This window comes from Trichomycterus rosablanca, chromosome 18 (assembly GCF_030014385.1).
Source record: "Trichomycterus rosablanca isolate fTriRos1 chromosome 18, fTriRos1.hap1, whole genome shotgun sequence".
NCBI lineage: Eukaryota > Metazoa > Chordata > Actinopteri > Siluriformes > Trichomycteridae > Trichomycterus > Trichomycterus rosablanca.
Window position 1 is genome coordinate 26,691,801 of NC_086005.1, and position 22,913 is coordinate 26,714,713.

At 42.9% G+C, this 22,913-nt stretch overlaps 1 protein-coding gene across 2 annotated transcripts; it reads left to right on the forward strand.

The window, feature by feature from the left end:
* Positions 1 to 1,061: 1,061 nt before the first annotated feature.
* Positions 1,062 to 22,652, forward strand: dyrk1aa (dual-specificity tyrosine-(Y)-phosphorylation regulated kinase 1A, a). 2 transcript variants are annotated; one of them, XM_063013705.1, is made up of 13 exons: positions 1,062 to 1,673; positions 3,506 to 3,618; positions 3,782 to 3,851; positions 8,377 to 8,573; positions 8,745 to 8,864; positions 9,860 to 10,048; positions 10,145 to 10,292; positions 13,114 to 13,400; positions 13,501 to 13,647; positions 15,083 to 15,223; positions 15,835 to 16,138; positions 18,700 to 18,821; positions 19,105 to 22,652. In XM_063013705.1, the coding sequence occupies exons 3-13, from the start codon at positions 3,842 to 3,844 to the stop codon at positions 19,657 to 19,659; spliced, it is 2,220 nt and encodes a 739-aa protein (XP_062869775.1). In that variant the 5' UTR covers positions 1,062 to 1,673; positions 3,506 to 3,618; positions 3,782 to 3,841; the 3' UTR covers positions 19,660 to 22,652. The 2 variants fall into 2 exon arrangements, with proteins under 2 accessions (XP_062869775.1, XP_062869776.1); XM_063013706.1 differs by lacking the exon at positions 3,506 to 3,618.
* The last annotated feature ends 261 nt before the right edge of the window (positions 22,653 to 22,913 follow it).

Consider the following 22,913-nt stretch of genomic DNA (forward strand, 5'->3'; position numbering starts at 1 on the left):
AGGGATTATATTATTGTAGATTATATTATTGTACGTAGACTATATTGTTGTAGATTAGGGACTATATTATTGTAGACTATATTATTGTAGACTATTTTATTGTAGATTAGGGACTATATTATTGTAGACTATATTATTGTAAATTAGGGACTATATTATTGTAGATTATATTATTGTAGACTATATTATTGTAGATTAGGGACTATATTATTGTAGATTATATTATTGTACGTAGACTATATTGTTGTAGATTAGGGACTATATTATTGTAGACTATATTATTGTAGACTATTTTATTGTAGATTAGGGACTATATTATTGTAGACTATATTATTGTAGACTATATTATTGTAGATTAGGGACTATATTATTGTAGATTATATTATTGTACGTAGACTATATTGTTGTAGATTAGGGACTATATTATTGTAGACTATATTATTGTAGACTATTTTATTGTAGATTAGGGACTATATTATTGTAGACTATATTATTGTAAATTAGGGACTATATTATTGTAGATTATATTATTGTAGACTATATTATTGTAGATTAGGGACTATATTATTGTAGATTATATTATTGTACGTAGACTATATTGTTGTAGATTAGGGACTATATTATTGTAGACTATATTATTGTAGACTATTTTATTGTAGATTAGGGACTATATTATTGTAGACTATATTATTGTAAATTAGGGACTATATTATTGTAGATTATATTATTGTAGACTATATTATTGTAGATTAGGGACTATATTATTGTAGACTATATTATTGTAAATTAGGGACTATATTATTGTAGATTATATTATTGTAGACTATATTATTGTAGATTAGGGACTATATTGTTGTAGACTATATTATTGTAGATTGGCCTGAGTGTAGCCTCAGTGTGGCCCCGCCCCGTGGAACGCTACATTGATTGGCAGTTTCTAGGGCAACTCCGGGAACGTGTGTACGTCATGAGGTCATCCGGGAACTTGGGGGGGTTTGATTGACAGTCGTCATGGTAACGTTCTTACTCGGGTTCCATTTTGTCGGGTACTATTTTTTTTTCTCTCCTCGGCGCAGCGTTACAGGTTCTATCGCGCCCTGCGCGTCTCAGCGGACTCGGATGTTTTAACGCGATAGAATCAGCGCCGGATCGAGTTTACTGTGCGCCGCATTTCGGTGGGGATGGAGCGGCAGACCGGGGTCGGACGGCGCCGCTGATGTGGTTGGTGTTGGTGGTGGTGGTGGTGGTGGTGGGTCCGCTGCGCAGGTTTTGGAACGCGCGCCATTTTGTAAAATTGACACAAAAAAGGCAGAAGTAGCCGGAGGAGGATGAGATCTGCCCCGAGAGACGCACGCAGCTCCGCCACGCTCCACGGATTCCTCTCGCTCCGTATGCACCCCGGATCCATGTGTGCTGTGCGGTTATTACGCCAGGCGCGTCACTGACAGCCCGGCGAGGGACAAAATGTAGCTGGGCTTCACATATCGGATAAGTTTGTGTGTGTTGACGGAGCGGCGCTGTTGATCTGGAACTGGAGTTTGTGACACAAGCTAGAGCACTCAGGGCTGATCGGACTCTTTTCTCATCGGATTTTATTGCTCGGATCGTCTTTTAAGCTTGTGAGGATATTTTCTCTCCCATCCTGTAAGATTAGAGCGACACGTAGCAACAAGGTAAGCCGTGCTGAATGAGTGATGAGCGGCTAAAGGATGTTAGCAAGCGCGCTAACGGCTGAGTTCCATTCGGTTTTATTCCTTAACGCTTGCGTCCCAAATCACACATCAGTTATTAAATAGGGAGACTAATTAATGAACACTTCGGTGGTTAGAATAGCGACCCTTTGGGTGTTTGTTTGCGGTTTAGAACGCAGCCCTAGACGGACGGCTAATGGCTTTTTTGACGCTGCTGCCGGGCAGATTAAATAAAAATCAACAACATATACTTGATTTGAGTTGTTTTGTGTTTTAAATATACATTAAAGCACAGTTTGGGATTGATAAATCCTGCATTTTGTGTATTCTTATTTTCTCCTAATGCAGGCCGAAGTATTACCGCTAGTTGCATTTATTAGCGCGCTAACATTAGCGGGTTCAAAATAGCCAGCTAATTATAACACAGCACACCGTCAGCCGCCGTTGCATTTATTTTATATCTTATTGTATTATATTATATTATATTATATTTCACCAGACGAACTTAATGCGCAATACGTGACACAAAACAACATTTAATCTGCGCAGGTTAGTGTGTGTTTGGAGATTTTTTTTGCCGTTCGAGTTAGCCACCTGGCTAGGTTAGCTTGTAGCTACCTGTATGACAGCTCCGACGGACACGGACTCGAGCACAAATAATAAAGGATAGCGTTTATAATTCGTGTAATTTAAAACATCACGCGAGGAAATATGTGTTGTATCGAATGAGGGTAATATTCACAACTTAAATGAAGTTTGTTAGTACTACCAGGCTAACGTTAACCGCTTAATTTGGACTTTTTGTTTTTCGCGAGTTCCATACCTGTCACTTTTAAATATATATTATTTTATCACTTATATTGCCTAATTTTAGTAATGTTTTAGTGCCTGGAATAGGATTGTGGTTGCAAATCAGCTCAATATTAGTTCGAATTAAAAATAGAAGCGAATATTAGTTGGCTGACGTGCAGTAACATAACAGCACTATTAACCAAAATAATTATTAAAAAAAAAAAACAACGTTATTATTTAATTCCTTTATGCTTTTTATGTTCACAAATTGTACACGCATCTTTATTTCCCTCACAATTCAACGTTTAAATGTTGAACAACAAACAAGAAGTGGACCTGACATGAATATATATATACCTTAAAATACCTATGTCTGATCATTTGTGCATCAAGTCGTGAATTAATACTATATTTAGAGTGGTTTTAAATATTAATAACTTAAAAAACCTAGTTTGCTTGGTTCGCTTCCATTCCAGGCTTCTCCTTGGCCCCGGTGTGCTTTGTTTACATCTGGATCTGGTTCAATGCATGCAATGCAATGCAATGCATGTGTGAGTGATTGCATTGCTGATCCATCCTATTGAACACTCTCAAATGAATGTTGATGTGTAGCAAGGGCTCAAACGCCTTAAAATCTCTTAATTCCACATATATAATTGTCCTCCATCCACCCACACACTTTAAAGTTTAAACTATAAGCATGTTGCTTTTACTTTGTTTTAGAAAGCACATTTTCCAATCATTATGTGCACATGTAAGCAATAAGACGACAAATCACAATTCACTGAGTGCCATTTCTTGCGTAATACTAATAGAGTATATTAATACTAGAGTAAAACCGAAGGGCCTCTTCCAAAGTTTGACATTTGTCGATGGTTCGAGCTTCTCACTTTCCAACAACAACAACAACAACAACAACAACAACAAGCGCCACGTTGACATCTGTCATTACATTCAGACCAAACTCATCACACCTCATATTTGTTTGCTAGCTGGTTTTATAAACGGTGCGTTCTTTGCAGATCCACGCCAATGATCGTGCGAGCCGAAGAAAAATCCGAACATCGACCCTTAAAAGACCCTGTCGAGGCACCAGGGCCGTTTTCCCGTATAAACCACTTCGAAATTGCTTCAGGTAGCCCGGGTTTCTCTTTCAGTTTCAGTTAGAGTAAATCTAAGTCTTGAGAACTGCAGTTACTAGAAGGAAATGCAGAGAAACGACTTGCATGTGTATGGAAAAAGTTTTTGGGGGTCATTTAAAAATATTTACTACTACTGCTGTCTGTTCTGTCTCCTAGTGTTCTGTGGTTTGCGGATGGACTCCTCTGCCAGAATGATATGAGATTTGTCAGAGGACGATGCATACAGGTTGGTTGTTGTTACTTCTTTCCAGTTCAGAGTTTATAAAGTATATTTCTTATGGCATTAGAGGCATCATCAGGGTCTTTACCTTTGATAAAAATAATCCTGACTGCCCTGGTTGTGCCTGAACTTTCTGCATACTGTGTATACTGTCCATTATCATATGGGATCAGGTCTGGAGATTTCAATCTGCCGTATCACATTGGTTTATCTCGTTTGGTGATATTCGATTCAGTGTGCTTTGTTTGCAGTGGAGGCAGAGATGCCGCCTTAGCCATCCTCACGCCGCCGCGAGCTTTATTTTAAAAACCTACCAAGCAAACCCAGAGACAATCCAGCCTATCAGACAACAAGTAGCTTCTTTTCGATGATTAAAAATATGGGAGCTCCTCGTTCCTAATCAGAGAGCCGTTTCTACCGGATGAGTCCAAGTAAATCAGACTTGTGAACATGAAGTTCTCTATTTAGGGCAAACATGCTCCTTAACTATAAATGTTTAAAAATATGGGCCGTGCTCCCTCCCGACAGCTGCTGTGCATTTTCTGCTCCTGTCTCCAGGGTCAGCTATCCCGAGTTCCTTTCTCGGAGAAACTGATTCCGGGTTCCTAACCCATGAGCTTTTCTGTCAGCAAATACTGTGTTAAACTGTGCTGGGAAATGTGTCAAAGTGCAATGCAATTTCATGCCTGTTACCTGTTTTCCTATTGGCTCGTGTGCCGGCGCTTTGCCCTAGCAACAAAAGTGGGTTATTTGCATACGCTCCCCCGATTGGCTCCCGCCCTGGCACGGCGGCCAATCGCGCACCATCTTCCTGGTGGTAGGCTATGCTAATGAGGCACTGTTGCTGGGGGTTGAGAGGCGCCGGTTGCCAGTGTGCTTCTGGTGCATTGTGACTGCCTGGTGAGAGACGGTGATAAATGAGGACTTAATGATCTGCACAATTCCCTCTCACTGCAGACACGTTCGACGTTCCTAAACGCCGCTCCCGACGACGTCCATCAGGACGCGTGGCCACGTTAAATCGAGCAGGCTAAATCAGATCGCGACAGACCAGACAACAGGCAGTCGGTGGAGTCCCTCGCTCCGCCGAATACCCAGCCCCCCCCCCCCATGCACGACTTATTTCTGCCCCGTTTCTCCATCTAACACAAGGTTCGTTTCAGTAAAAGCATTCACTCCTATCCTGAGACGTTCGCCCTGACTAAGTCTTAATAAAGAGGCAAAAGAAATAGCAACCCTGTTTGCTAGGTGACTAATAAGACCCCGCTGGCGTGCGAGCGCGCCGTCTCATTTGTCAGATACAGTGGCTTTCAGGAATCTAATACTGTAGGGATGCTGAAGGATGCTTCTGGCTATGGGCGTGTATGTTTCGGAAAGATGGTAAGTGTAGTTCTGGCGCGCCACTGAAAGGATGTGTGTGTTTCAAGTATTAATGGCTTTGGGAGAGTGATGGAGAACCAGCTGAGTCATAACACACACACACATACACACACACACACACACACACACGGCCTCAGTTGTGCTCGCTTTCTCCATAATGTTATACAAAAGAAGAACGAGGAGTGTACAGTGCTACTATTGGAGCTACACCACATGGGCGGTACTGCCAGCCTCCTAACAGCGTATTCTTTAACTGTAAGTAAAGGCTTCCGATCCACATGCCTTAATAGGTCAATAAATTACGCACACATTCACCTTCAGGGCAATTCAGTGTCTCCAATTGACCTGATTGCATGTTTTTGGACTGTGGGAGGACACCCACGCAGACACGCACAGAAAGGACCCGGACCGCCCCACCTGGGGATCGAACCCAGGCCCTTCTTGCTGTGAGGAGACAGTGCTAGCCACCGTGCCGCCCTAAAACTGTACAATATATCTCAAATATTTTCAGGAAGGTGATTTTACTAAGTGGATTGTTTTGACCGCAACAAAAGCTGATGTAATATTACCAAAACGAAATCTTGTTTACTGTTTAGGGTCGGGCAACATGACGATGCGAGATCATGTTGTGATTATGCCTTCTTCGGTAGTAGTCTTGTCGTCTTGTTCACTATGACCCCAATTTTAATAAAGTGGACACTTCACTAGGTGGATGTTACCCACATCCTGAAGTAACAGACATCAGGGAGCTGTCCGGGTCCTTTCTGTGTGGAGTTTGCATGTTCTTCCTGTGTCTGTGTGGGTTTCCTCCTGGTGCTCCGGTTTCCTCTCACAGTGCAAAGACGTGCAAGTGAGGTGAACTGGAGATACAAAATTGTCCATGACTGTGTTTGACATTAAACTTGAACTGATGAATCTTGTGTAATGAGTAGCTACCTGTTCTGTCATGAATGTAAACAAAGTGTAAAACATGATGTTAAAATCCTAGTAAATAAATAAATAAATAAATAACAGACATCAGAGATTAGTGCAAAATACTGGGGGCTCTTTAGGTAAGGATGTTCTCTAACCCTACTTGGTGGCTTATAAAACCTACTTAAGATTTTACATTCTCTGTTTCTTGGTTTATAAAACATAGCTGGTGGGTCTGTATGGTCCAGTTAGGTCCAGAGCAACAGGTTAGAGATTTGTAAGGCCTCTAGTTGAGTTTTGGACTTTCCCCACGGCCATTCAGGTTTGCTGCTGGGTCAGAAGTTTGGAACTTCTGGATAATACTCGTAGGTAGGTAGGTAGGTAGGTAGGTATAGGTAGGTAGGTATAGGTAGGTAGGTAGGTAGGTAGGTAGGTAGGTATAGGTAGGTATAGGTAGGTAGGTAGGTAGGTAGGTAGGTAGGTTATTGATCCCAAAGGAAATTAAAGCCCCAGTAGCATAATACAACAAATAATTAACAGTACAAAACAAAAGCACACAGAAAAAACTAGGACTGAGTATTTCTTGTATTTTACATAACTGGTAACTGTAATGACTATGCGTAAGATATAGTTTCAGTGCATGAGGCCAATATAGCCTTATATATACATACAAACTCTAAAGGTTCAATGTCTTAGAAATATTTATTTATCCTTTGACATTGGTGCATTATCTGTTCTCTCAGCTTTTGTGGCAGCTCCTACACATCCTTGAACACTTGAATCTTTGGGTGGGTCATTATTGAGCTTGCAGTGGTTTAATCATGTTGTAACCCAATTTTAGGTCATACAGACTAGCAGTAGGTTTTAAGATCAGTGATAGTTGTGTTTAACATCAACAAATGCAGCATTCACTTTATTTAAAGCCAAATCTTGGTCCGGTTTGGGGGGGGATTATTATTTCTGTTTGCAGCTGCACCTTGACTGAATGTTTTGGCTAAAGCATCAACCTGTATTTAACTGTAATAATAAATCTTTTTAATGAATCTGCTCTTGAGGGATGGTAACAAGCGCTGAATATAATCTTGTGACAAAAGCGTGATCCTGTGCTACCATTCCGGTCAGTACTTTTTTAGATGTTCTGTAACCTGACCTGCAGTAACGGAGGCAGACTCGTGCCACTAGAGAACATATTAGATGGTCAAATCATATCGCATATCGTTGGCCTGTTCGAGGAAAAGACGTGTGAAGGAAGGCAGTAGCTTAATACTCCATAAGTTTTCCTCCAGAGGGCACTAGCTGGGTTTTATTTCTTTAATTCGACTATAACAGGGCATCCGGACTAAGCTTTCCTGGTCTCTGTACCGCAGAAACTACAGATGATTATAAAGGTTGAAGAGGTGGGTTCTTAAAGATGAAGGAATTCATGACGATGCATCTTGGTGTTAAAGAAACACTCCGGTGTTTTATAATAGACAGTAATTTAGACATGTGCTCCTGTACTGAAATAAGACTGGAAAGCAGACTAGATAAACTTTATTAGTGAAGTATTCTCTGCTGTAAGAATGTCAGACTCTCAGTTGGCTGTACAATACAAATATTTAAAGCAATGAACGTCATAAACCATAATTCTGATTGAATAGTGAGAGTTTATTAAATTCTCTCTATATTATAACATAACGCTGTGGGATACAGTCGTTTACATAATCCTTGACTTCCCTAACATCTGTCATTAAACTTTTATTAGAACTTAAAGTGAAAATATTACAGTACAGAGCAGATTTTGGGAGGTGCTGGACCTGGGTGCACAGCTCTGGTCCTGAAGGGCTAAAGTCCACCACAGTTTTGGATATTTCTCTTTTTAATTGCACCAGAAATGACTACCTAGCGTATTGCTAAATTTAATAGAGTAGCTACACTCTTCACTCTTATTATGCACCAATCATTCGTGTTGTGGGGTGGGATGGGTGGGAGTCGAACCCCAGATCTCAGCAGTAGGCCAGCGTATTGCACCCCTGCTTCCGGTGCCCAAGCACCCGGGCCCCAGCATAAACCAACTTCCTAAGAGTATGTACTTACATCTTTAAACCATTTATCAAGCAACTCGTGGAACGTCCTGCCGTGTCCTCTGAAGATGCCTCCAGTCGTTACAGGTTGACCGCTCGAGTTCGTGTGGTCATGCCGTCCTGTGTAACGTCCATCGTGCCGAACGGAACAGTAAAGCGTCCTCGTGTCTTTTCAGGAGGAGAGACCTCAGCATGCAAACCCTCGTCTGTTCGACTTGCTCCCTCGTTTTCGTTCAATGCGGCAGATGTGCAGATGGCTGCGCAGACACCCCATTCTCACCCGCCATTCAGTGATGGGCACCAGGCGGGCGCCGAGGCGCCAGGTGCCGTGCTGCCGTACGGCCCGCAGGCCCCGCAGCTCAACACCACCCAGGTATGTACACGCACACACACACACACACGTCTTATACCACAGCACTCGGTTTATTCATACAAGGAATTCTACACCCACCCAAACCTGTCACATCCTACAGCTACTCAAGTTTGTGTCCTTCTCTTTAACAGTATTCTGTAGTTTAATGTGTGTGTGTGTGTGTTTGATCAGGTGACTGCTGATGTGGTGATGTTGCAAAGGCGAATCCCTCAGTGCTTTCGGGATCCAGCCACAGCTCCTTTAAGAAAACTCTCCATTGAACTAATCAAAACTTACAAACACATCAATGAGGTAAATGAACTCATTATTCAACTCATTATTTAATCAGTTGTATTTTTTATTTATTTGATGATGCATTTCTGTCTGTTTTTAAATCAGATTACTTATATAGACAATGTATGAAAGTCTTAGGTCATAAGAACTGCATGTTTTAAACACATGTTTTGATTGAACACTTCCACAAAACAGAACTTTTTAAATAAATGGTAAATAATGACCCAAACTGTTATTCAGTACCCCATTAAACATACATACGTACGTGGGCTTGGAATTTAAGGGTAGGTGTGTTGCGAATTAGATGCATAGTCTTAAAAGTTAGGCTACAGTATTGGATTCTGTACTTCATCATTACTAATCATCAATAAAAACCCTAAAAAGCTCTGTTGTGCTAGCTTACTACTGCTGAGATTTAAGTTTGAATCTCAGTGGTGCTATCGGCGCCTCACAGCAGGGGTTCGATCCCCAGGTGGGGCGGTCCGGGTCCTTTCTGTGTGCAGTTTGCATGTTCTTCCCAAGTCTGAGTGGGTTTCCTCCGGGTGCTCCGGTTTCCTCCCACAGTCCAAAGACGAGCAAGTGAGGTGAATTGGAGATACAAAATTGTCCATGACTGTGTTCGATGTAACCTTGTGACCTGATGAATCTTGTGTAATGAGTAACTACCGTTCCTGTCATGATTGTAACCAAAGTGTAAAACATGACGTTACAATCCTAATAAACAAACAGTGGTGCTATCAGCCAACTGGGTATCTACCCAGATATGATTGGCTATATCCGAGTGGGGGGTGAGCGAAGGCCTGCAAATAATCACCCAGTGTTTCCTGGTGGAACCTGATCTGCTGCAACCCTGATCAGGATCAAGCAGCTTCTTTTGTTGTTGTTTGTGTAACATCCAGTGTTTCCAGTTCCTCTAACAATGACAGTTTGTTGGGGTGCAGTTTTACATACACACAGTTTGAGAAGTGTTAATGTATAGGTTTGTTGATGTATTTATTTTGTTTATGATTCAGGTTTACTATGCAAAAAAGAAGCGGCGGCACCAACAGGGCCAAGGCGAGGACTCCAGTAATAAAAAGGAGAGGAAGATCTACAACGACGGTTACGACGACGACAACTTCGACTACATTGTGAAAAACGGAGAGAAATGGCTGGACCGCTACGAAATCGATTCATTAATAGGCAAAGGGTCGTTCGGACAGGTGGGTCTAAATAATTTACTAAGCAGGGAAAAAAGCTTTTACTATCCAGCATTTTTGTCATTAGATTGAGACTAATCTTGTATTTTCTGCTGGCAGGTCGTGAAGGCTTACGACCGTTCGGAGCAGGAGTGGGTCGCCATCAAGATTATAAAGAATAAAAAAGCTTTTCTGAACCAAGCACAGATTGAAGTACGACTCCTGGAGCTCATGAACAAACATGATACAGAGATGAAGTACTACATAGGTAAGGGATGCCTTTCTTCAAGCTGCCATAGAATTTAACCCTGGTTTTATTAGGACCGAAATCTGAGTCCAGATAAGGCTATTAGAAGCTGATGGTGCCATCTAGTGTTTGGAGTGAGCACTTTCAAGCATGGAAAGAAAAAAGCATTATTGTTTAGTTCATGCAATGTTAAAATTTACTAAATAAGTGATCAGGTAATCAGGGAAGCTATTTCTGGGGTCATTTCGTACACAAAGGACAGAAACTGAGGTCACTTTTTTTTAATTCTTCTGGGTTTTTACTATCATCTAAAAAATAGCAGTGACAACCAGCGAGATTCGGACACGTGTTCAGTCTGCGGCCGCTTCTCATCACCTTCCAGGCCGTCTTGTGTACCGAGGGCCACGCTAGGCTTCCTACACTACATTGCTAAAAACTTTTGGACTTCTAATTAGTGATCGACCGATATGGGTTTTTTAATGGCCGATGCCGATACCGATATTTAGACGAAAGAAGTGGCCGATGGCCGATATATAAAGCCGATAATACCATTTTTTTACAACTAAAAAATACAATAATAATAATAATAATAATACAACAAAACAGAATTAATGATCTTAAATAAACATTTATTTATCACTGTATATTCTTGTTTGCTCTTTTGGCCGTTCAAAAAATAAAATAAAAAAAATAAAAACTTTAAATAAAATACAAATTATTTCAAAGGTTTCAGTGCACTTAACATACACAAGCAGATAGCAGTATCTTTTTGTTTTTAAGAATGAACAAACATGCTTAGTGAAGACAGTTGCACATAGAAGAACTTCTTTTAAGGAGCCATTATTTAAGCACCAAACTGTGTGTGCATTGTGTTTGAGCATTTAGATAAGTAATCACAATATAAATAAAATATTAACAAAAATATTTGTGAATAAAAAATAATGAAGTTAAAGTGAAATATTTGGAAAAAAAAAAGGTTGTAAACCCTGTCCAAGTCAAGAGCAGCAAATTGTAGGAAACAGTTTCCAGTCTTGAAATAAAATGGCAATATCCTCACTGAATGTTTTCTCAGCCTCTCTTTTTTAGTAGTCCCAGTCTAAAAGCAGCAAGTTGTAATGCAGGAAACAAAGTTTCTCTGCATTTTCTCCAGTGAGCCTGTTCCTTTTCTTCTCATAAATGGTCCCAATCTCACAAAAAATTCTCGTTCTTGTGCATTCACTGATGTCTGCCTGGAGAGTGGCAAAATGGACACACGAGGCGCTCTAACAACAGCCAGACCAATGACTGTATACAGTCACTGAGCTGACGGAGGCAATGTTTAAATATCGGCCTTGTGCGCACATATATCGGCCGATGCCGATTATCTAAAAAATGCCAAAAAGGGTGCAACACAGATCACAATTGCAAGACAATACAATATACACAGTGCAGATAAAAACAGTACAATAAATACAACAGGCATTTCTAATCTAGAGAGACTGAGGGGGACAGGAACAAAGGCAAGAGTAGTGTTTGCCAGTAAATGATGAGTGAGATAAAAAAAACATATTCTTATATACAGTTAGCAGCGTAGGGTTTATATAGCATTTATTACACAATCAACGATTTACCCAGTTCCTTTTGGATATTTGGGACCTACATAGATAGCAAAAAGTTTCATTTCAAACCGGCAATCTAGTATTTGTACCATATTGTTGTAACACGTGCAGAATGTGGGTTGGCGTTGTCTTGCTAAAACGAGCAACATCATCCCCAAAGAAGACGCCGTCTAGACGAATGCATACGTTGCTTCTAAATGCCTTTCTTATATTTACATTATCAGCATTAAGCTGCTGCTTTCATCCTAAGCGATTTACAGTACTGTGAGTAAACCACAAAACAAATGTACGAAATAGAGCCAAAAGTAGGACAAACCTATACTAGAACGGACGGCCGACTAAACCAAACCATCCTCACAAGATGCAGAGTCGGACACTCTAAGCTAACGCACAAGCATCTCCTCACTAGGGAAGATGCTCCAACCTGCCATCGATGTAAAGAGAGACTCACAATCAAACACATACTGATAGACTGCAAAACACTAAACTCAGGGAAGACTGAAGGTTTTTTTTAATGAAAATGAGACACGTGCTTAAATCTACAGCACCAGGGAAAATAATACATTTTTTTAACATATTTAAATCTAAAACATCTTTTATAATTTGTTTTAGATGACAAAGTGAAGAAGCAACTTGAGTATCGGCGCTAAAAACTAATCAATCAATCAATCAATTAATTACAGTACTGTGACAGTATATTGTCTAAGCAATTGAGGGTTAAGGGCCTCGCTCGAGGCCCCAACAGTAGCAGCCGGGCAGAGTTGGGGCTTGAACCAGTGACCTTTTGATTACTAGTCCAGTACTTTAACCACTAGGCTACACCTGTCATAATACTGTAATAGTATAATATTTTTACTACACTGTACTAACACGTGCAGAATGTGGGTTGGCGTTGTCTTGCTAAAACAAGCAACATCATCCCTAAAGAAGACGCCGTCTAGACGAATGCATACGTTGCTTCTAAATGCCTTTCTTATATTTACATTATCAGCATTAAGCTGCTGCTTTTATCCAAAGCGATTGACAGTACTGTGACAGTATATTGTCTAAGCAATTGAGGGTTGAGGGCGTTGCTCAAGGGCCCAACAGTGGCAGCTTGAACCAGCGACCTTTCGATTACTAGTCCAGTACTGTAACCACTAGACTACAACTGCCCTTTGTTCCTCTCAGCGTTAATATTGATTAGGATATTTAGACACAAGAATCTGACCACTAACGTTTTACTTGTGCTTTTACACCCTCAGTTCATCTGAAACGCCACTTCATGTTTCGGAACCACCTGTGTCTGGTGTTCGAGATGCTGTCCTACAACCTGTACGACCTGCTCCGTAACACCAACTTCCGCGGCGTCTCGCTGAACCTGACACGGAAGTTCGCGCAGCAGCTGTGCACGGCGCTGCTCTTCCTGGCCACGCCCGAGCTCAGCATCATCCACTGTGACCTTAAGCCCGAGAACATCCTGCTCTGCAACCCCAAACGGTCGGCCATCAAGATCGTCGACTTCGGCAGCTCCTGCCAGCTGGGGCAGCGGGTGTGTGAAGATGACCCTCACTGTGTGTTCGTTAGGTTTGGTTGTTTTCCTTACGATCACGTCTACAAATAATGTTTTTTGTCCTCTTTTGTCAATTTAGATCTACCAGTACATTCAGAGCCGCTTCTACCGCTCGCCGGAGGTGCTGCTGGGGATGCCGTATGACCTGGCCATAGACATGTGGTCACTGGGCTGCATCCTGGTGGAGATGCACACCGGAGAGCCTCTGTTTAGTGGAGCCAATGAGGTACACTTAACAAAATATGCACAGTGCCGTAATCTATAGATGCAAATAGTGATTTTCCAGTCTCGTTTGTTTACTGGTCTTTAATGATACTTTTATCGAAAGGGCCGTTCCACCGAATGAGTTCTATTTGCGTTTAGTAACTTGATGAACAAATATAAAACATTAAGTTTAATTTGAACACCGAATCTAGTAACACGCACACTTAACTACTCAGAGTGTGTTCTGGTCGAACCTCAAACAACTTTGTTTAATGTTTACAAGGTTTCTAAGTGGACGACGAGCTGTACCGTATATGAGTAACATGACTGAAAGAGTTTTTAACCTAGAATTAGTGAATACATGAAATACAGCGGCATGGAGAACATGCTAAAAGCACGAGAACACTGGACACAGTCTAGTAACTTATCACAAACCTTTATTTTCAAAACAAGCAAATAACAGCTAAAAATGTAGGCAACGGGAATGTATGTTGAGATGAATCTCGTCAGTCAGAGAGGGAGAACCTACTAATGCTCCTCCCGTGACCTTCAGTAGATACAGATAGGGAACATTTCTGTTCAAAATGTGACCTGATTGATGAGAATTGTTCCACATTTTTGAGAAGGATGAATACGTGAGGCTAACAGGACTGAGTGAAGACCTGGGGATGTGACAAAAACACGGATTTTAACCACATTGTTATAAACTTCTTATGGAAAGTAAATATTAGAAACATAGACGGGATCTGGAGTCACCAAACAATGTAGGAAAAAAGGGATTTCTGAAAGATTTGACTCGTATTTCATTGTAAAGTGTCGTGCTCGAGAGGGGGGACATGAACAAATACTATTTTTTAGTTTTATAGCGAGTTTTTATGAATGTTTTAGATTATATATCCTGGGTGCCACAGTGGCTCAGTGGGCAGCACTGTCTCCTCACAGCAAGAAGGTCCTGGGTTCGATCCCCATGTGGGAGATCCTCCGGTTTCCTCCCACAGTCCAAAGACGTGCAAGTGAGGTGAACTGGAGATACTAAATTGTCCATGACTGTGTTCGATATAACTGATTAACCTTGATTGCCATTTCCATTCACAGGACTTTATATGTATAGATGTTAATGATTCGGCGGACTGGCCCTGATACCAAATACAAAGCTTTTACTGTGTGTTTAAATTAGCATTTGAAGTTACTGCTCTCACTCTGAATGAATTGATTTTCCTCGGCCTTGCCGTCTGCCCCATTGGGGCGGCACGGTGGCTCGGTGGGTAGCACCGTCGCCTCACGGCAAGAAGGTCCTGGGTTCGATCCCCAGGTGGGGGCGGTCCTCCCACAGTCCAAAGACTGTTCGATATGACCGTGTGTAACGAGTGACTACCGTCCCCGTCACGACTGTAACCAAAGTGTAAAACATGACGTTAAAATCCTAATAAACAATCAAACCCTCTGTTCCATTGCAGGTGGACCAAATGAACAAAATAGTGGAGGTCTTGGGGGTCCCACCCAGTCACATACTGGACCAGGCGCCGAAAGCGAGGAAGTTTTTCGAGAAGATGTCGGACAGCACGTGGTGTGCAAAGAAGACCAAAGATGGAAAACGGGTGTGTGCGGATTAAGCGCTAGTGTTTATTTTTATTGCTTGCTTACGTACTACTAATGTACGCGTGTACTTTTCTAAATGTGTGTGTGTGTGTGTGTTGGGGGGGGGGGAATACTGGGGGCTGGGGGCTGGGAAACCTTGTTCGTGCCCCAAACTGTGTGCTGAATCATTGGTCGTGTATTAATGTGGACGTACGTGAAATGAGACACAGCCTGCTCATATACATATAAATGTGAATGTTTCACCCGTGAGCGTACTTCACTGTGACATGCAGTTCTTATCAGATGGTTGAAAGCATCAGTCACTTACATGTATTAATGCTACTCTGTCTAAAACTCCTGAACTAATTATAAGCCACTTGCTTAGAAAAAAAGTAGTAGTGCTTACTGGAAAGTACTTCACTACATGTAGCCATGCTACTGAAAGGAATCTGATTACCGGCTGCCTCGTGTAGAGTTTCCTATGATCAGATTACTTAAGTGCATGTAAAACAGTAGATCAGATTATTGCAGTTATCTGATTTTAGTCCCGCTTCCTGATTACTTAAGTTTTCTTTCAGCTTTGCGCTTTGCTCCGGCGTCTCGAATAACCCGCCTTTCCGTCTCCCTCCAGTATAAGCCGGCAGGTTCGCGGAAGCTGCACAACATTCTGGGTGTGGAGGCCGGCGGGCCGGGCGGCCGGAGAGCGGGCGAGTCGGGCCACGCCGTCGCCGACTACCTGAAGTTCAAGGACCTGATCCTGCGAATGCTGGACTATGACCCCAAAAGCCGCATCCAACCCTACTACGCTCTGCAGCACAGTTTCTTCAAGAAGACGGCCGACGAGGGCACCAACACCAGCAGCAGCGTGTCCACGAGTCCGGCTCTGGAGCAGTCCGCGTCCTCTGGAACGACGTCCAGTACCTCCTCCAGCTCAGGTTCATTACCGCCGCCCTTACATGCGTCTCATCCGGTCGCCTTTATGAGCTCTGTATGAACACGTGTTTCAGCGAGGCCTAAAATATGGATCCTGATATCAGATTCAGCCCTCAGACTCTTAACCTTCTTTTTTGTGTGTGGGAATGAATCCTGCTAAACTAATAGCTTATGCAACACACACATATCAATTCAGTAAGTAACTGCCCCTTAAATACAGACAGACAGACAGACAGACAGACACAGTCAGATAGATAGACAGATAGCTACATAGACAGACAGATAAGTAGATAGATAGACCGATACAGTTAGATAGATAAACAGATAGAGATAGATACACAGACAGACAGAGACAGACAGAGACAGACAGAGACAGACAGATAGATAGATAGACACAGACAGACGACAGACAGACAGACATAGACAGACAGACAGAGATAGATAGACACAGACAGACAGACACGGACAGACAGAGAGAGAGACACGGACAGACAGAGAGAGAGACACAGACAGACAGAGATAGATAGACACAGACAGACAGACAGATAGATAGACACAGACAGACAGGTAGATAGACACACAGACAGACAGACATAGATAGATCGACAGAGACAGACAGACGACAGACAGACAGATAGATAGACACAGACAGACAGATAGATAGACAGACAGACATAGATAGACAGACATAGATAGACAGACAGACAGACAGTTACAGACAGACAGATAGATAGACAGACAGATAGACAGACAGACATAGACAGACATAGACAGACAGACATAGACAGACAGACATAGACAGACAGACATAGACAGACAGACATAGACAGACAGATAGACAGACAGACAGACACAGATAGATAGACAGACAGATAGACAGACAGATAGATAGACAGACAGATAGACAGACAGACATAGACAGACACAGACAGACAGACACAGATAGACAGACAGACACAGATAGACAGACAGACAGACATAGACAGACAGATAGATAGACAGACAGACAGGTAGATAGATACTTTTATTCATCCCAAGGGAAAGTATTGGCCTCTAGTAGTTAAACAAGCAAAATAAGTAATAAGTGGGGTATAGTGAATGTGTACAACATGCTTATATACAGTACACGGTAATATGTCCATCTGGCATAATAATATTAATAATAATAGGAGCAGTAGTGTATTTATTCTTATAAACCAGGGTTTTTCAAGTGACCCCAAACATTGTCCTTGTTTTTTCACCTACAATGCATCTTACTTTCTCTATGCAACATGTAACATAAAGCCTCCACAAGGGGGCATTCGTGTACAAGTTTGTTTAATTACTATTATTTTTCTCTGCCACATATTTTGTTCAGCTCACAAAGGGTTTGAAAAACTTATATAAAACTTATAAACTATATACACACACATATATAAGTATAAATTTAGAAATAAAGATATTGTTACAGGTATGAATATATACATACAATATATCAGTTAGAGGAATACGTACAGTATGTATAATAGGAGCAATAATGTACAGGTGTATATATAAGGATAAATATTAAATATTAAAAGGATAATATCAGCTTTAGATATGAATGATAACAATAATATATAGATAATAATTATATAGATCATACTGATATATACACATAGGTATAAATGTAATGATAAAACACAGAGGAACATGTAGGTTTGGATATGGTGGTGCAAATGTGTGTCCCAGTTTAAGTTTTTAATAAAAAGCAAATAAAATGCTTCTGATAACTCGTGCTATACACGATAGGACACACCAAACTGACCCATACACACCTGCTTAAAGGGGACCAGGCCTTCACTAGCCCCCTCTGTAAATCAAGAACTTCTATCAAGCGCATCCTCTACTCATGCCAGAAATGAACACCATCAGAACACAACTCTACAGTACAGTACAGTGCTTAAATTCGTGGGATCCCTTGCAATTACAGACACCATATAAGTTAAACCCTCACAGTCACACAAACACTCTTAACCACCATACGTACATAGAGAGAGAGAGAGAGAGAGAGAGGACCCACCACCTTGACGTTTACATCATCTATCAGTTAGCCATGATAATAGCCATTGCAGCTGACATGGCGTTAAGAATTAAACAAACAAGCACATTTTCTTAGGCCAGTAAGGCCTGCAGTTCCTTTATCAGGATGCTTTTGGGACTTTTTAAGTCATCAGTGCACTCTAGGAGGATTTTGGGGAGGGACAGGGCTGTCTCAAAGTTACCGACACTCATAGTGGTATGCTCATCGTTCCGGGTGCCTCCCTCCTCCTGATATTCCTAATATTTCCCACCCCTGGTGTTCAGACAAGTGTTCTAGTGGTGACTGACGCTGCTGCTTTTGCTGTCAGGGTCTAATATGACAGCCTGTGTGTCCGGTACTTCTCCTTTATCCTTAACTGGCATCTTTCCCGAGTTCTCGATCGCTGACTTGTGAGAGGAAAAAACATAAAACTTTAGATCCTGAACTGAATGTCTGCTGCTAGCGTTTCTCGGCTCGTCCGACACCACCATGCCGATAACGTGTTTTTTGATGGCTTGGCAGGAGGTTCATCTGGAACGAGCACCAGCGGACGTGCCCGCTCTGATCCTACCCATCAGCACCGGCTCAGCGGGGGCCACTTTAGTGCTGCAGTAGGCATGGACTGCCACAACCTCTGCCCTCAGGTACACACCTGTAATAAAAAAAAAAAAAGTAATAAATAAGAATAAATAAAGAAAATATAGATTTTTAGATCATGCATAGATTGGTTGTGCATGTAATACTGCAGCTTCACCAGCAGATGTCGCCAGATCAGTGAATTTCAATGTGAATGGTGACATCTGCTGGTGGATTGGCAAAATGACATCCTACATCTCACTGCTGTGTGTAATTGACTTGTTTGCACCAGAGACCTCGCTTTGTTGCTGAATTTTTGCCTTCTGTTTGCTTTTTGTTCACTATTTCTAGACGAGGCAGGCCTTCGTGCCCTCCCTGGGTTGGGTAGGCGGGGACGGACTCCAGCAGGCGGCCGGAGAGACCCATCCAGTCCAAGAGACCACGTTCCATGTGCCTCCCCACCAGCCCAAAGCCCTTCACCCACACAGCTCCCATCACCATCACGGGCAAGGCCCGGCACGCCCGCGGCCTCGCGTCTACTCGCCCTCGCACAGCGGCGCCTCCACGCAGGACTCCATGGAGGTGTCGCACGGCCACCTATCCATGACCTCGCTGTCTTCCTCTGCCTCATCCTCGTCCACGTCCTCGTCGTCCACGGGCAACCATCGTCACCACCACCCCCACCAGGCCTACCAGAGTCGCCCGCTGCCGCTCGGCCTGGGCTACGGACACGCCTTCTCCAACCCGCGTCAGGAGACCGGCACGGCCGGACACGCGGCGTACCCGCTCACTACGAACTCGGGCTACGTAGCCGAGACTCACATGGGCCTGCACCAGGGCCTGGACCGAGAGGACTCGCCCATGGCCGGCGTGTGCGTGCAGCAGAGCTCGGTGGCCAGCTCCTGACTACGCTAAGAAGGACCTCTTTTTAACCCTCCTCCTCCTCCGTGTGTGTGGTTTTTAAGAAAAGAAAAAAAGCGCCGGTGTTTTTCTTGAAAAAAAAAAAGTGCATAGAGATTAAAAAGCTGCTGTATAAGAGAAGGGAGACGACGACTGACGCCGCACGCGCGCTCTAAGCTCCCCTCTGGTCTGCTCGCTTGCTGGAGGCCTCCGTTTCAGTCCGTTCCTTTCGTTTTCCGGCCTGGAACGTTTTCAGCTAGATTTCTTTGTATTATTATGATAAAAAAGGAGAGATTTCATCATACGTTTATTCCTTTTCACTCAGCTCTTTTTAAATTGCGTACTAACATATGCACCTTCCCGACAGCCGTGAGATTAGGTTCGTGTTTAGGGTCTGTGAGAAGGTCCGCTCGTCCGGCAGATGGACGTTCCTCCGCCTCCGCTCGTCAGTAATGCAATTTCCGAGTTGTTCTTTTATTTCTCTCTCCCGTGTTGTATTTACCGACGGTTACTCTCTCGACTGCCGTTTTTATGTTCCCTTCTGTGGCGGGCTTGTTCTTTCCGATGTTCGTTCCTCGCTTTGTGCAATCCTGTGCTTCTTAAGTTTAGCAGAGCAGCGTTAGCAGGGTGCAGGGTGTCTCCCGGGAGGCCCGGGCGTCTCCTGTAGAGGGCGCGGTTTCACGAGTCTTCGCTGGAAGGAGTCTGCGAGCGTTTGGGAAAGAGCTCGAGAGTGGGCAGTGGAGCGGGCAGGAGGCTGGTACCGGGCAGCGGTGCGGAGAACGTCCGACAAATGGCCTTATTAAGCACCGAATGATAAGAAGCTGGACATTTCCCCCTTAAAATAGGGAAAATAGCTTTCCTGTATTATTATTATCATTATTTTTTAATCTGGAACACACAAGTCTTTACACGTAATGAATAGAAAACAGTACGAGAGCTTATCTGAGGCCTTCCTCACCTAGAAACCTGCTATTCTGAAGGATGTTTTTATGCTGGCAGTGTGAAGTCACAGTAGTAGTATTGCAAAGTGAATGGAAACAGCTATAACCGTGTCCCTTACTGCTCTTTTTGTCCTGCTTTCTCTCTTTGCTTTGTTAGAATCTTGTTTTTCAGCATGTGACTTACTTTCCGAGCACATTTCTGTTTCCGTCCGTTTCTTATTTTTTACTTTTATTTTTTGTTCCCGTTCTGACCTGAAGATCTTAACATGCAGACGTTTGTGTGACTGCTTTTTATTTTGCCTCACGATTATGCTGTGAATTTTAGGAGAGTTTCTTTTCCCTTTTGATAATTTATTGTACCAAAGCAGTTTTTTTTTTTTTTTTATAGCACATAGATGTCTGTAACCAATAATGTAGCAGGTGTGCACTTTCAAACAAGGTGTATCAGACTTTTTTAATGTCAGTAAAATTGCTTTATCTATTGCTTTATCATAACTGGAACTGTTGTTAATGTGGCATATTTACAGAGAGCTGATTCCCGAAAACCGTCCCCCCCCACCCCACCCACACCTCTTCCACCGCCACAACCACCACCCCGTTTTTTTTATATCTCTATTTCTTCTCATTTTACAGCATCGGACGACCGAGAGCACGACCCTTGCGTCTGATTTCGGTTTCGCTTCGTTCCGCGAGCCCGAGGGAGGGTCTACGCTCGTGCCGTTGCCGGCTCTGCGGGTCCCAGAGCTCCAGGGTGGCCACACGGCGGAAGGAGAAGCGGTGCGCCGCGTAATCCGGTTACACGCCTGTTTCTGAGGTGCCTCGTTATCTGGGTTCCACTGCCTTAAGTCTGCAGCAGCGTGCTGTCATGTACACACAAACAATACTGAGTTTTTAAGAGAGGACAGAGTTCCATCTATTCTGTACAGGCTCGGATAAAAGAGCTTGGGCCGGACCGGACGGGAACGGGGGTGTTTTAGGGGGGGGTGTATGAGTTGGGGTCGAAATGTGTGAGCACAGATGGGTCTGCTAAAGTCGTGTCTCTATCGCTTCTTCTTTCTCCCCCTTTTTGCTGAAGGTGTCTTCATGCTTTACTCTGTCTTGCTTTTTTTCGCGCCCTCTCTCGCTCTTTACACGAGTGTGATCGATGCCTATACATACAAGGTAAATAAATGGTCCTATAGGGTTCTTATTCTCGGCCGGCAGCGGAGGACAGCTAATGGGAGGAGGTCCATGAATACCCAGGCTTCAGGTGTTTACTTTGTGACCCCATTTTAATAGCTGAAATAGAATTTATGTACATATTTATATATTTTTTTAAATAAAGGAAGTTTAGAACTCACTGCTTTTTTTCCTAATGGTATTTTGAGTACATTTATGTCGGCTTGTCGACCATGCGGTGGAGCTCTCTGTTGTAGTCAAATGGGTCTCAGTGCTTCCAGCCCAAACGTAGTTGACGATGCCAGTACAAACGCAAAACGTTCTAGGGTTCAAATTGACACGGGAGTAGATCTTCATACCTTAAATATAATAGACAGGGTATAGCTTGTGGATGTGCGTCTACAAATCCGAACTACGGCAGTGTTTTCATATGTACGTGCGCATAGGAGGTGACGTTCGCCTAGTGCAGGACGGAGTTTTGTTGTGTTCGTTTGGCACAAGCGTCAAGAAGTGGCTCCATGTCAAACTGAATGTAGGTTCTTGCTGGAGGTGCATGTAGCAAAGTGCACAGCGACAGCGCTCGTTTTACGCAGTCCTTACCGAAGCCCCAGCGCGGCGTTCCGCTCCCTGTCCTGCCCTGCCTCGCCCCGCCCCGCCCTACCCCTCTCCTTCCCAGGCCTCCACGCCCACTTTAGAGTCGCCGATCCTCCTCCCTTTGGTTCCAGGAGATCTGATGTGCACTGCAGAGCTGAACAGCATGGCGGAGGGATAAGTACTCACAGATTGTACAATCAGGACTTTCTGTGTCGAGGAAAAATGTTACTGAGAGGCGAAAATGGACAAAACCCTTTGTACTATATTCAAGCGGTCTTATGTATGACATAAAGTTGCTTAACTTTTGCTTGTCTCTTGTTTTTCTATTCTGTCTAACCGCAGAACGTTTTTCTTACAGTGGTCCGTGTGTCCGACCCGAGAGGAGAAATCAGGGCCCAGTTTTACTTTGCTTATTAATGACCACATTTACTGTGTAGATAGGAGTTGAATAGGTGTAAAAAAAAGCAATTTAAATGTGCTGTGTGTTAATACACTCAAACCAAGCTTTGATTCCATCTTGAAGTTCTAGTCCTTATGAAATATGCACCAAATTTAAAGAACAGATTA

Excerpts from the sequence above, each read along its gene's own strand:
- dyrk1aa (XM_063013705.1), top strand. Across the intron at positions 8,865-9,859 it reads CTTACAAACACATCAATGAG|GTTTACTATGCAAAAAAGAA; the intron begins GTAAATGAACTC and ends TTTATGATTCAG. Across the intron at positions 10,049-10,144 it reads GCAAAGGGTCGTTCGGACAG|GTCGTGAAGGCTTACGACCG; the intron begins GTGGGTCTAAAT and ends TTCTGCTGGCAG.